Genomic DNA, 15,689 nt, shown 5'->3' with positions numbered 1-15,689 from the left:
CTAATACAGACATCTGGGATACAGAGCTTAGGGAACTTTGGTATGAGAAGTGAGGGGGAAATTTCTAGCTTGTGCAAGAATGTGGAGTTTAGTGAGAGGTGAAACTGACTGGGGGCTAAGGAAGATGACTAGTATAGATTGGAACATGTTGATTTTGACTTGCAGGATAGGACATCAAATAAAGATGCCTAGCAGGCAACAAGAAATATAGGTTTAAGTGTGCAAAAGAGATGTGGGCTAGAATTAATTGATACGGGACACAGAGATAGTAACTAAGGCCACAAAGGCATATATGAGATACTAGTGGAAGACATGGGACATAACTCTGAAGAATACCAACACTGAAGGTCCTGAAAAGGAGATCAAAGAGTGGCCAGGAGGAAGAAAACCACAAGACTTCCTCTGGTAGCCTTTACTACAAAGGATCAAAATTTACCCATTTCATTTCAGTATAATGTCCCAATGTTCCAATGCTGAATTACTCTGAATGACAGCTGAAAGACAATCTATATCCTCATTTGTTTTTCATGGTTTGAAGTTTCCTGGCATGTCATATTCTTTTCCAGTACAATCAATCTACACTCTTTCTTTCAAAAGATTAACTTACACTAATTAAAAGAATGACTCTTCTTGACCAAGCTGAAAGCTTGAATTCAAGCTTATACCAAACAAAACTGCTAAGAGAGAGTAGTACACAACTAAAGAGGAATGTGATGTTATTTAAGAGTACAGCAAATATGTCATAGGCTTTTTATAGTCATCTTGTCACTCTGAATCCCTCTGAAAGCCAGTAGGAGGGAGGCCATTTCCACCCATATGAATACAGTTGCAATGTTAACCTTATATTCTTCTTTTACAATTTACAGCCTGATGCACACCAAGGGATCAACCCTATAACAATTATAAATGCTGTAGCATTTTATGTAGTAATCCCATAAATGTAATTAAGACCAATAAAACTTACTGTTACATATGCACATAGGATTTCTGGTATGTCATTTATATTTCTAAGATGAATTTTTCTGTTAGATTTTAAAGATTAAATGAAGTAACAAATTTTGTTAAAGAAGCCAGGTCGATAGCCCTCTACTTTGGCATTTCAGTAGCACAACATGCCTGAAATATCACCATAATTTGGTTGAAGATGCTTGACTATTTTATCTTAAGATACTTTAAAAACTGACTTCAGAATCTATAGATACTATCACAGAAACTACAGATTATAAATAGGTATTATTTAAAAATACCATTAGAATGATGGCAAATCAATAAATCTAATGAATATGGCCAGTTGCTATGCTCTTGTAACTTAAGGATATGCAATATTTTTCTAAGGCTCTACAAAACAATATATTCTAAAAATAATAATTAAAATTTCTTTTGGTTTACCTTTATTTCCGCTCCTTTTGATTTTTTCTGCCAATCCCATACAGTAAGCATGTGCTCATTGGAGTCATCGATAACACATAAATGAACACCTGAATCCTAAAGAAAAGCCGATTAAAGGCATTTAAAAATTTTCAGACAAGGCTGACTTTCTAAGAAGAAATACCATATTACTAAAACTGCCAACATTAAGATAATCCCAAATCCTTTAAACTCGCAACTCCTTGAAAGAAAAGGATTATACCATTTCCTGACATTTTCTTCAGAAATATAATGAGGATTCTTGAAAAAATATTTTCTATTTTTAATTTTTCCCCCTAGGTTAATTTCCACCTGCCATCTAGTTACTTCTGTTATTCAGAGATAGCAATTTAGCTTTCCATGATATACCTTACATTAACATAAGATAAATAAAACAAATCCTCTTCTACTTTATAAAAATATTTTTTAAACTCTTGAGAGAGAGAGAGAACATAGGGGGCAGGGGCAGAGGGAGATGGGAGAAAATCTCACGAAGATTCCCCACTCGGGTGGGAGCATGACGCAGAGCTTGTCTCATGATCCTAAGATCATGCATGACTTGAGCTGAATCAAGAGTCAGACACTTAACTAAGCCACCCAGGTGCCTCTCTTTTCTATTTTTCTGAAACCATTTTCATTCACATAATTTAAGTCTCTTAGCTTAAGGGGAAAAAAAAGGTGGATGATATTTAAAAATTACTTGTTTTTTAGTAACACTTGCAGTATATGCCTAATGATGTATATGGGAGAAAGACTGTGGTAAAGAGTAAGAGGTATTAAGGGAGAGGAGAGCTTACTCTCTTCTATCTTTTAGCCTATATTGGAACAATTACCTAAACTAGGAAAAGTTAGAGTATGAGGCAATACAAGAGAGTCTTTATTTTTTTAAAGATTTATTTGTTTGTTTGTTTGTTTGTTTATTTATTCATTCATTCATATGGGGGGGTGGGGACAAAGACACAGGCAGAGGGAGAAACAGGCTCCATGCTGGGAGCCCGACGTACGACCTGATCCCGGGACCCCAGGATCCCGCCCTGGGCCAAAGGCAGGTGCCAAACCGGTGAGCCACCCAGGGATCCCCAATACAAGAGAGTCTTAATGGTACCAATAAGATGACAAAAGTCCCTGCTACAGAAATTTAGGGGTAAAAAAAGGTAGTGAAAGTCCTTCTGTCTGCTTATCTCCTTATATAAACACCTTTGTCACAATTCTTGTCTCACTGGACCTCTGGACATTCAGTACCATCAAGCTAGCAAAGTTCCTATGTCCACCCAAATTTATCTTTCTGTTCTAAAAATGTCCCTTCCACTTCCATGTCCCACAAAATGCCCATAATCCATAATAAACCTGCTGACAGCTAGGAAATGAAGAAGTAATATGAATACATATAAAGTGTGAATGAGGCCAAATAAAATCTGGAGGGATATCTGTATCTGAAATTTAAAATCATGGAACCTAAAATGTAGATCTCCCAGATAGTCTATAATAATACAATTCAAGAATAAATACAATGTTTCAATGGGTAATATCCTTGTTTTATTTTCCCCTCAGAATCAAGTCTCAAGGTTTAAAACTAGATTGTTAGGTACTCAATTTTAAGCTCACGTGGTCATCAATTCAGAACCAAGATAATTCAAGATTTTAGTGAGTACAAAGACCTGATTATTTCATTTGTTCCAACATGACATCAAGAAAAGCTAATAATTGTGCAGAATCGGCCAACTTTCCTGTCTGTGAATTTCCTAAATAAAATAGATTTATATGATTCAAGCTGAAGCAAAAGCACATTCTACTGCTTATTTCAATTATATGCTATGTATATATTCCTCTAGACATCTCCTGCTACTACACAGGAATCCTATTTCAGAACAGAAGTATAATTAGGCATAACAACTTGTAACCCAAATAAACCAAAGTACTTTAGTACCTAGGTTAAAATGCTGGTCATTGCTAAGCATTAGCGAACAATTCAGAGTTAGCACTTTCTATAAATGTGCGCGCGCACACACACACAACTGAGTTTTCTGCTTCTTTGTGCAGCCTGCTTACTTCTTGAAAAACTGTTACTTACTGCTTTTGAAAAATCCAGGCATCCTACTCCACGCTCAAAGGTCCCAAGTCCAATAATTTGCAGTGTGGATAAACTAACTGAATCCCACACTCTGACATGGGGTTGCAGAGGCTGCAAAAACAAAGGGAAAAACACAAGATGCAAGACTAACTGGTATTCAGGGGAGTACAAATAAATACTACTACCACACAGAACTGTCTGCTATCTTTAAAGAACAGTAGGAATGGATAAATATCTAATATAAAATAGCTACTACATTAGACATGATCCCAAAGAATCTTGAACAGGTATTTTCTTCTCATCGTATGAAAGTAAGAAAATAACAGTGATAATAGTAGTAGCAGCAAATGATGTAGTATTTACTATGTCATATACTCTTTTTTTATAAAAGATTTTTTTATTTATTAATTTGAGAGAGACAGAGAGAATGAGTGGCAAGAGCATAAGCAGGAGGAAGGGTTAGAGGGAGAGGGGGGGAAGCAGATTCCCCACTGAGCAGAGAGCCGGATGCAGGGCTGCTCCATCCCAGGACCCTGGTATCATGACCTGAGCCAAAGACAGACACTTAGCTGACTGAGCCACCCAGGTACCCCTGACATATACTCTAAGTACATATATTAATTCATTTAATCCTCATAATCCCATGAACTTATGTACTACTATAATCACCATTTAACAGATGAGGAAACTGAGATACAAAGAGTTAAGTAATTTGCCCAAAGTTACACAGTTACTAAAAGGCAGAGTTAGAATTCTGACCCAGGCAAATTTGCTCTGGATACTCTGCTTTTAACATTACTTTCATTCCCAGGAAAGTAATAGTTTTTTTCTAAACAGTGTCCAACAAATTGCTAAACAAACAGCTCTAAATAGAATTGGAACTGGTAGGGGTGGGTCTTAGAAGTCATTTAATATGACCATCCCAACTCCTTTTTCTAAATAAAATGAAGCCAGAGAACGTCATGGGTATAGTCAGACATGTTAATAAGTCATCAAAAATACAGTTGATCCTTATAAGTAAGGGACTTATTATGTAAACCAATTTAATAATATTGAATAGGAACTGAAAATTTTTAAAGTGTTACCAGTTCTAGGCATCTATAAAATCAAGAAGTCCATCAATGTAGTGAAACTTCTGGCAAACACTGATAAGTTATGCTATGTTAAAAAAATAACAAGCTTATGAGTCCTCCTAATTTTCCAAGTAAGTAGTTTCCTTAGGGTGAATACTTATTTTTTGAGAAAAACATTTAAGTAGTATGATTCTCAAAATTTTGTTTTCTGGAATGTTCTTATATTCTAGTATTTCCCCCCCCACTTATACTAGAAATCCCTTAGTTGCCATTTAAGAGAATGAAATAAGCAAGCTGTGGTTAAAATTATGATTAATTCCATTCTAATGGCAATGTCACTGGTACAGCACATAAAACACTATGCCACTCACCCTTCCATCTTTATCCACTCCAGCTATCTGTCCAGTTGCGATCCTAATTTTGTCAGGATGTATAGCAAGGCTAAAAAGCAGTATTAAGAACAATTTTAAAAATGGAAAACATGTGAAACAGCTGAAATATGCCTTGGTATCAACATCTGTCAAACATTTTTCAGTTTTTAATCATTAAAAAATTCTCATTGTGACCTGTTTTATTTTCTTTAGCAAATCAAGTATCAACCATCTAGAGGATTTCTTTTCTAACTTTTTGGCCATACTTTTTCTTTTTTTGCCAAACTAAATAGACAAATTAACAGAACACTAAATTCACAATTGTGACAGAATAAGTTAAACTGTCTTAATCTGTTCAAGTTCCTTTCTAGTCCTGCACATGCACAGAGACAGATGGTTTTTATCATAATGAAGAAGCAGTTGTGCACGGTGCAAATGTTATCTATTACATAGTCAGCATTTTCCCTGTTTGCTATCTAATCCTTATACATATTATTGACTTAACAGCTCTATCATTTCTTCTCTTCTCCAAAGGAGCACAGTGAACATATTCACACATAGTACCTCCAACCTTTTAATTAGTTCTTAATGCTAAACTCTTCTAAGTCAAACTTGGTGCAAGAAACTCTTAAATACAAACTGAAAATATTGCAGCATATATGCCCACAGGATAAACATATGAGTGACTAGCAAAATATTTAAAAAGATGTCTTCCTATCCATATCTAGGCTCTACATCTTGCAGCCAAGGGGTAAGCTCATCAAGAATGTAAATTTTTTGTAGTAGGTGTTGCTCATTACTTTCCAGAAGAGTACCAATTTAAATTGTCCTAAGAAATAAAAATGCTTTAAAAGTTCCAACTTCCCCATATTAAAATGCCTCTTTTTCAAATATACTCTACAGAATGCCTATAGTATCTTTAAGATCTCAGTTCCCCACAAGAAACCATTTCTAAAAAAAAAAAAACCCAAATTAAAAAGAAATGCAAAAATGACAAAGAAAATAGAGAAGTGTTCAATGATACCAACCATTTCACACAGTCTGTGTGACCCAGGTAGTGTCGCTGAGTTCTCTCCTCATAATTAAACAGTACTACTACTGATGCTATGAAATACACTATTTCTCCGGTCGGAAGAAGGTAAACATTAGCACGACAGTCCTTTCCTCGATAACCATATCTTAATCACAAGAGTCAAGGATTTTAATAAACACAATTTTTAAGGTGTAAACTAACAAGTTTTTCATGGATACCTAAGGGAATCAGGAAGGTATAAAGAAAACAGGACTGTCAGAACTAGGAAACTCAAGTCCTGCCACTATTCAGGGTACAATCCTGAGTTTTTAATTTGTATAAATCTTAGTTTCCTCATTCCCCAGACAAATACCTATTGAGTTCTTAACACGTGGCAGATATAAAGCTCAACATACAGTTCTGAACAAAACAGAGACTGGGTCCCTGGGGCTATGCCCTGGCAAAGATGACAAAAACAAACACCAACTATATCATTAGAAATTATGGAAAGAAATATAACAGTATCCTAGGAGAAAGCATAGAAGGAACACCTAATTTAAAGAGAAAGTGAAGAGAGGGATCAAAAGAAGGGATGAGAAAATGACATTTATGCCTGACCTAAATAATGAGTATGACAGTCAGGTACAGTTTGGTAGGCAGAGTGTTTATTAAAAAGTACAGAATTACAGGACTGGTGAGTTTTCCCAAGCTAATATCTGCAGAAATGAGGGAATGAATGAAAGAGCAAAGAGGGTATAGGAGAATGGAGGCAGAAAGCAGAATTCAAACTACTAACTCCATTCTGCTTCATGGAGTTTCTCAAAGGTTCTAAGAGAAAAATTTCTCAGTGAAATTATGAAAGCTCTTTTATATAGTCATTTTTTATAAAGTCTGGCTGAGAAATTAATTCTGGAATTAGAATCAATCTTATTAATTTGAGCTCTTAATAACATAATTTACATTATTTCACAGGTTACAAAATGCTTAACTGATGTTTCCTTATTTAATTCTTAAAACAGCTAAGTAGGAGTTATTAACCTCTTTTTATAAGGGAATTAAGGTTCAACTAGGGGTGGCAGAGCTGAGACTCAAACTCTAGTCTTCCAATTCCAATCCAATGTCTTCTCTACCACACTGAAGTTGCTGCCAAAACATTCATATAATCCTGTTTGCCCTATCCTAAAGATATTAATTTAGGTGGTTTTATATTGCTAATAGCAAAATATATATAATATGTGAAGGATGAAAAGTAACATCTCTTTACTTTCTCAAGTGGTTGCTATGTTTATAACATTTATTTTTTTTGTATAAAGACAATTTTGATAGACATTAGGTAAATGAATTTTTCTTAAACTGAAGACAAAGCAAACAAATTTGCTGTCATAATAGAGAAGGATACACCCACTCCAGTTTCAGTTTCTCAGGAGGCAGTTCTGTTCTGATGTCATCATAGTTTTCAACATCAGAAGGAATGAACATCGTAATTGGCCGACCTCGCATAAACATTTTAACATATTCTCCTTCTGTTGAAACACAAGACAAAAATTAAGTCAATTTTCTGAATAATCATAGAGAAGTGGATTAAGGTGATATAGTAAGAACAAAACAAAAAATAGCTGTTCAGAGTTATATTCTTATTATACATAATTATTTTTATATAAAGACCTTGTCTAAAACATTGTAGGAAAAAGCTGTTGGTCATTTCCTTAACTGATAATAACTATGTTCATAATTAAACTAAACTAGACAAGAAAGCCAGGAGAGCTGAGGTAGAAAAATGAAAAAAAAAAAATTATGATGAAAGTTTTTCTGACAGTTGAAAATAAGAGATTATCAGGACAGAAAATAACCATGTCCACCATAGTACTTGATCAACCTACTGATGTTTAATGATATACAAAAAACCTGACCTGAGAATATCTCATGAGGAGAAGAGTCAAGATGCGAATAGAGAACAAGAGCTCTGTCACACACAGCGAGTACAGCTGGAAGGGAAAGAAGACCAACTTCCCTCACTTCACAACTGTGCCTACAATCAGGGTTGGGTCTAAATTTAATTCAATTACAATACACTAACATTTTGGGGTGCCTGGGTGGCTTAGTGGTTGAGCGTCTGCTATTGGCTCAGGTCATGATTCCAGGGTCCCGGGGTCAAGTCCTGCATCAAGCTCCCTGCACGGAGCCTGCTTCTCCCTCTCCTATGCCTCTATGTGTCCTATGTCTCTCTCCGTGTCTCTCATAAATACAATCTTTCAAAAGCCAAATACCAAAAAAACCCAACACATTAACAGTTTAAAGACAGTGCTAGGAAATAGTTTACTAATTAGCAGCACAGGTTGTAAGACATCTTTTATTTATACAAAGCAATGGTTGTTTATAAGATGTGCAACAATCTAAAACTAAAAATGTTAAAGTCTAGAATCAAATCATATTTATTGTGTATCTTTAATAAAAGGAAACAAAACTTCACTAAGCAGATGAGATTGTTTCTTAAAAACAAAAACCAAAAAGCAACACCCATCCTTGGCCCCAGCATCCCAATGACCTACATATAGATAAGTTTAGTAGAGGGGAATGGTGATGGTGAAATGAAAAGAAAACCTAAACAGGAAGAAGAAAAGCATGGGACTGAGTACAAAAGCACAGCATGTGTCTAGCACCTACCAACTTGTTCAGCATGATATGAAAAAACAGCATTAGAAACAGACTGGGAAAAAAAAAAAAACCACACAGACTGAAATGTGGTCATCAACCAGAGGCTGATACAACTCTAGGACCTCTAATAATAACCAAAGCTACTAAGGAGAAGAATACATAATAATTCAATAGTTTAAATAATGCAAACCATGGAAGAAGAAAGATAAATTACTTGATGAATGTCTGCAAGTATTTGCACTTGTTATGGGTGAAAAGTTCAAGTTATTTTTATTATTATTACTCACTTGTGCTTGGCTTCATGGTTTGATCTAAGAACAGGCTAAGACCTCCCACACCACAGTTTTCACACCACATGAGATAGGTCTTTATTACTTCGGAATCTAAGAGTGGGCTCTGCTTCCTGATGATTTTTAGCATTGCTGGACTCCGATGAGAACTAAATGATTATCAGCTGCAACTATTTCTCTTCTGCAATCATCTCTATCTGCATTCTCCTTGTCCTTTCTTATAGGTATCAACTTGTTATATAATTGTCCTTAAGTTTTTTTTTTTTTTTAAAAGAACATAAATTCTTGGGGTCCCTGGCTGGCTTAGTCAGTAGAGCATGCAACTTGATCTGGGGTTGTAAATCGAGCCCCACACTGGATATAGAGATTACTTAAAATCTTAAAATGTATATTTATAATAAATATAATAAATCATAAAATATAAACATATTTATTTTAAATATATATTATTTCCCCCCTTAGAGATAGATATTCTGTCCTTTGGAATTTCCCCAGGATCTTCATCAAAAATGCTTTCTGGATGGAAAAAAATAATTAGAAGATGATCCTGCCACTAAAAAGAAATTAGATGTCCAAAGGAAGGGATTTAGAAATGGTATCAAAGAAAACAAAAGCTCTCCTTTGCTAATAGAGACAGCTCAGGATACCTTATTAATGTCTCTGCCAGTTATCCTTTATCAATTATTCCTTTATCCTTAACAGCACAAGAAACTAAGTAAAAGCAAAGAAATTATCTAGTAATTGTCAACTTTTCTAATATAAAAATGGCTATGCATGTCAGGGTAAGAATATTTTCTCTGCCTAGAAACTGGCAGTATATATGTTGAGGGCCTAAGATGTAATCTAGAAACCATGAACAATTCCTGAGACTGAGGAAGGCAATATCTTACAGTGGAAAGAACATGAGCTTTGGGAAAAGACTGAGATCTGCCTTCCAGCTTTACTGCTGACTAGCTATGTGACTCTGGTCTCGTTTTCCTAGTACACAAAATGATACTATTACCACCTGTGATTATGATTCACTAAATAAGACAACACACTGTAAAGGATAATATGAGATCCTCAACAAATATTGATTCCCTTACCTTTGAGAAGGAATTGTGACCATTCTGAACACTGTCTAGGAACTGCTTATAATATGTGATTTAACACACTGTAGTTATCCTCTTCATAAGCTTTAAATGGTCCACAGAACAGTATATATAGGTAAATAAGCTAGAATTCTATCATGTACACTTTTAAGATTTTATTTATGTGTGAGAGAGAGAACATGAGTGAAGGGCGGGGCAGAGGGTAAGGGAGAAGCAGGGCTCTCTGTGAGCAGGGGGCCCAACTCTGGGCTCAATCCCAGGACCCCAGGGGTCAGGACCTGAGCCGAAAGCAGATGCTACACACCTTTGGCCTGCATATAGCACACAGGTCACTAGTCTGCGATCTCTCCTCTCTCTCTCTCTTTTTTGTTTTTTTAAAAGAACATCATCTTTACCTTGGGAATCAGATAAGATATAGTGTCAAAGAAGAATCTCTTCTCAACCATTGTTGAGTACAGATTTTCACCACAAACTTTTTCTTGAGACTGTCAGACTTTCTGATTTTATAGTCAAAGGACTTAACAGTCAATTTGCTTTATCCCAACGCTACTTTCTGGCTGTTCTCACTATAAAACTACAGTACCATGAAAGTCAAGAGCCATGGGACCAAAGAAGATTTTGAGATCAGTTACATTTTCTGGCGGTCCAGAAAAATAATTTGAGGAAAAAAATGACTCAGCTATTTCATGATAATTAGTAAACACAGTATAGGGCTTTTCTCAAATTCAATAAGGAAGCTGCTTTTTACTGAAATATAATTAATCTCAACATTTTATCTCTTACTTGGCACTTTGAAAATTCCTTGGACTGAGTGGGAGGCTATACAGTATAGTGGAGAGAATACAAGATTTGTGATCCAGGGATCCCTGGGTGGCGCAGCGGTTTGGCGCCTGCCTTTGGCCCAGGGCGCGATCCTGGAGACCCGGGATCGAATCCCACATCGGGCTCCCGGTGCTTGGAGCCTGCTTCTCCCTCTGCCTGTGTCTCTGCCTCTCTCTCTCTCTCTCTCTGTGTGACTATCATGAATAAATAAATTTAAAAAGAAAAAAAATTAAAAAAAAAAAAAAAAGATTTGTGATCCAGACAGCCTTGGTTTGAATTCCAGCTTTAATGACTTACAAGTTTATGTCAAATAAAAAAAACAAAAAAAAGAATTTTAAAAGAGGTAGGAGGGAGGAACAGAGAGAGAGGGAGAATCTCAAGCAGGTTCTACACCCATTATGGTAAAAACCCTGAGATCATGATCACCCTGAGCCAAAATCAAGAGTCGGACACTTAACCAACTGAGCTACCCAGGTGCCCCTAAATATTCTTAATTGAACCTGACCAATGATAGCTTAATTATAAAATAAGAAGTTCTGTGGATACTATTGATAAAAATACTATAATCAATACCAAAATACCATTGGTTTGTTTCTCTAGACACATATTATGTTGGAACTTGTAGAAATTTAAGAGTTCGCCTAGTGCAACCCCCTACTTTTAGAGAAGGGGAAACCAAGGCTCAGAGAGGTCAAGTAAGTTTTTAGACTGTGTTCCAAAATTTTATTATTTAGAACTTGTGAAGGATTTTCATTCTAAAACTATGTTCTAGGGATCCCTGGGTGGCGCAGCAGTTTGGCGCCTGCCTTTGGCCCAGGGCGCGATCCTGGAGACCCGGAATCGAATCCCACGTCGGGCTCCTGGTGCATGGAGCCTGCTTCTCCCTCTGCCTGTGTCTCTGCCTCTCTCTCTCTCTCTCTCTGTGACTATCATAAATAAATAAAAATAAAAAAAAATAAAACTATGTTCTAGACCTGCAGCATCCAAAACAATAGCCACTGGTTACCAAATACTTAGAATGTAGCTAGTCTGAATTGACAGCTCTAAGTGTACAATACAGACAATACAGATTTTTAAGTCTTAGTATGAAAAAAAGAGTAAAATATGTCAATGACTTTTTTGTACTGGATATACTGGGTTTTATTTATTTATTTATTTATTTGTTTATTTATTTATTTATTTTAGAGAGAGAGGCAGAGACACAGGCAGAGGGAGAAGCAGGCTCCATGCACCGGGAGCCCAACGTGGGATTCGATCCCGGGTCTCCAGGATTGCACCCTGTGCCAAAGGCAGGCGCTAAACCGCTGCGCCACCCATGGATCCCCTGGGCTAAATATTTTTAAACTTACTTGTATCTTTTTACTTTTTAAAATGTGGCTATTAGAACATTTTAATTAATGTATGTGTTATACATTCTATTTCTATTAGACAGTACTATTCAGACATTAGTAAGGTCCTCAGAAGTCCAATTACCTCATAATAAGCTTACTTGTAATCCAAATAGAAACTGGAGCTTTGGGCCCCAACAGTAGGAAATCAGAGAGTACAAAAGAAGGTGTTTCTGTTCTATTATCTGTGGGAAGAGTAAACGCTAGACAGAATTTTTTTTTTTTTAATTTGACTGTGACAACAGAGAGTGTGCAACCCAGTGTGCAAGCAGGAAGGGAGGGATAGGGAGAAAGAATCTCAAGCCGACTCCATGCTAAGCATGGAGCCTGAGGCAGGGCTTGATTCCACAATCCCAGAGATCATGACCTGAGCGGCAATAGTCCATGCTTAATAGGCTGAGCCACCCAGGCACCCCTAGGCAGAAATTTAAAACACTTGATGTTAACACAGGTTGAGCCACCCAGGCACCTCTAGGCAGAAATCTGAAACACTTGATGTTAACACTTTCCTTCCTTTGTCCTTCCCATTGCTAGCACTTCCCCTTTGGTCTACTTTTGTTAATTCAATCTTCTACTTTAGCATCTCCCCTAGACTGTCCTATGCTGTGAAGTGCTCCAAACTGCAAAACGATCTTCATATTCACCGAACTTTTTAGGATAGTTATCTAAGGTGTTTTGAGAAAAACAGTATTGCTGAAATGATTCAGACAGATATAAATAACTAATTACTAAAGTTACTTATGTGTTTAAATAGACGCTACCCCCAACATGGAGCCCAAACTCAGGACCCTATAATCAAGAGATGCATGCTCTACTGACTGAGATAGCCAAGTGTCCCATACTTTCTTATATATTTAAAACATACTTATCAAAATTCATTAATAGTGAACTAACAGCAAGGGCAGCCCAGGTGGCTCAGTGGTTTAGCGCTGCCTTCAGCTCAGGGCGTGATCCTGGAGTCCTGGGATCGAGTCCCACGTCAGGCTCCCTGCATGGAGTCTGCTTCTCCCTCTGCCTGTGTCTGCCAATCTCTATCTGTGTTTCTCATGAATAAATAAATGAAAATCTTTTTTTAAAAAAATAGTGAACAGTGAAAGGTAAAGTAGAGAGAGAAGTTAGTACTGGGCATACTCTGCTCCAAGATCAGTTCCTCCAGTGCTTTTTTTCCCCATTGCTTGCTCCCTTTTTAGACTCAGAAATTAAACAAACAACAACAAAAAAGGCTTTCAAAGGTAACAGCAGAGATTCAGGGTTTTGGACTATGATTATACTAATTTTTGTAATGAGTACTGCCTATAGAAAATCTTCTGAGCTTCTAGAGTGCTTACAGTTTAACATATCTTCCCCGCCCCCAAAGTTTCCACTTTAGTAACCCAATTTTATTTGTATTTTACAATCTTCAGAACTAAAGAGCCCCCCACTTGCTGAAAATTGAAATGAAAATTTTATATTTAACTATAATGTAGCAGAGTGTGATGCTATCCAATTCCAGCACACAGATAATTGGAGAATCTTAATTTAGTTTAGCTTTTACCAGTTCTATTCCCCCAAAATCATAAGGCTCAAGAACAGATGGGTAAACAAGAGGCTAGAAATACTGATTACAATTTTATAGCAGAAAGTGATGAAGAACATTCCAGGTAGGCTAAAGTCTTTTTTCTTTCTTTATTTTTTTAAAGATTTTTATATTTTACTTATTTATTCATGAGACACACAGAGAGAGAGCAGAAACATAGGCAGAGGCAGGCTCTCTGCAGGGATTCTGATGCGGGACTGGATCCCAGGACCACAACCTGAGCCAAAGGCACTCGCTTAACTGCTGAGCCACCCAGGCATCCCATCTTAAAAACAATAAATTCTCAAAATATTTCAAGTCCTAGTTAATGATCCAGTTATATTGTAATAATTTGATATTTTAAAATTCCAGTGAAACAATGTAATCTGTAAAAATCTTTGGACTTTGAAGAAGGAACTTGATTTGTACAACAGAGTCTAAATTTCACCCCTTTTCAAAGGTCTAGCTATAAAAATAAAATGTAGAACCCTAAATTTTAAAAAAAGGAGGTGTAACCCTATTTTGCAGATTTAAAAAACTGTTAGTTGGGGGTGCTTGCCAAATATTACATAGTTTTACTTGCTAGGACAAGAACCCAGGTCTGAAAAATATGACTGAGTAGTAAAATGTTATCTTAATTTTCTTTGTTCCATAGGCAGACTTCTACTGGCTGGTAAATTTTACTGAATTCTTAAATTACACAGGGGCAGGGGGCAGGGTGGGGATACAGAATGAAGATATAAAAGAAGTGAAGCTAGCCCCTTAGGAGCTTACAGAGACATTACCAAGTCTTATGTAACTGCTAATCAACTGTTATATGTCATAATGACAGTTTCAAGCCCACTATTCAAGAAAGTAATTACTTTCTTGAATCTAAACCCCCTTTAAAAAGATTTCTCTTTGCTATTTTGTTTGTAACTGATTGTCATAAAAATAACTTTAAGTGTTTGCTTAAGTATTCTGGATTATTTTTACTACCTAAAAAAGACTTTCTTTGGGAAAAGATGGGAAGGAGGTCTCGCCCAACAATACAAGACACATAAAAACTTCCAAAAGACTTGTTGCTATATTGCTGAAAACTTTTCTGAGCTAAGCAAAATATGGTCATATTTAAAAAACTCCCTCAAATCACTCATTTATATCCCCAGGAAAGTTATTTTAAGCACTAAATTTTTTTCATTTTATCTGAATATACCAAGTTGGATTTAATTTTTTAAAAATAAATTCAAAAGATAAACACCGGTATCAAAATACTCATCTCTCTAGATCTTTTTAAAAAAGGATTTCAGAGAGAAAGACCGTACGTGAGCATGAGTGAGGGGGAGGGGAAGAGGGAGAGACTCTTCAAGCCAACTACCCACTGATATGGAGCCCACGATGGGAGCTAGACCTCATGACCCATGCCATCATGACCTGAGCCAAAACCAAGAGTCTGATGCTCAACCAACCTGAACCACCAAGGTGCCCTGCCTCTACCTTTTTTTCTTTTATTTTTAAAATGATTTTATTTAATTTGGGGGGTGAGGGAGAGGAGCAGAGGGAGAAGGACAAGCAGACTCTATGCTGAGCAAAGAACCAGTCAGGGCTTGATCTCATGACCCCAAGATCACCACGTGAGCTGAAATGAAGATGGATGCTTAACTGACTGAGCCAACAGAGGCGCCCCTCTTTTTCAATTAACTATAACAGTAAGAGAACCAGGAGGTCCCAAGGGAGCAATAAAAACCTGTATGTGAAATTCTAATTAAACAGAATTAAAGATGCTTCTACTTTACCTTTAAAATGTTTTATTTATTATTTTTAAAAGATTTTATTTCTCTGACAGAGAAGAGACGAGACGAGACGAGAGAGAACATGCAGAGGAACAGGGAGAAGCAGGCTCCCTGCTGAGCAGGGCGCCCGATGCAGGGCTCGATCCCAGGACCCTGGGATCATGACCTGAGTTGAAGGCAGA

General features: G+C 36.6%; 1 protein-coding gene across 5 annotated transcripts in view; it reads right to left on the bottom strand.

Annotated features, from left to right (window-relative positions):
- EML4 (EMAP like 4) overlaps positions 1-15,689 on the bottom strand; it is a 160,609-nt gene that overhangs the window by 49,688 nt on the left and 95,232 nt on the right. For all 5 annotated transcript variants that reach the window (XM_049096208.1, XM_035700416.2, XM_025454057.3 and 2 more), the window contains 5 exons: positions 7,334-7,457; positions 5,951-6,100; positions 4,923-4,992; positions 3,479-3,589; positions 1,390-1,485 (listed from right to left, as the gene is read on the bottom strand). In XM_049096208.1, the coding sequence (XP_048952165.1) occupies positions 1,390-1,485; positions 3,479-3,589; positions 4,923-4,992; positions 5,951-6,100; positions 7,334-7,457 (551 nt within the window). The remainder of the gene's footprint in view (positions 1-1,389; positions 1,486-3,478; positions 3,590-4,922; positions 4,993-5,950; positions 6,101-7,333; positions 7,458-15,689) is intronic.

The sequence above is a fragment of the Canis lupus genome, chromosome 17 (assembly GCF_003254725.2).
Source record: "Canis lupus dingo isolate Sandy chromosome 17, ASM325472v2, whole genome shotgun sequence".
Lineage (NCBI taxonomy): Eukaryota > Metazoa > Chordata > Mammalia > Carnivora > Canidae > Canis > Canis lupus.
The sequence above is the reverse complement of the archived record's forward strand: the minus strand, read 5'-3'. Positions and strand labels throughout refer to the sequence as shown.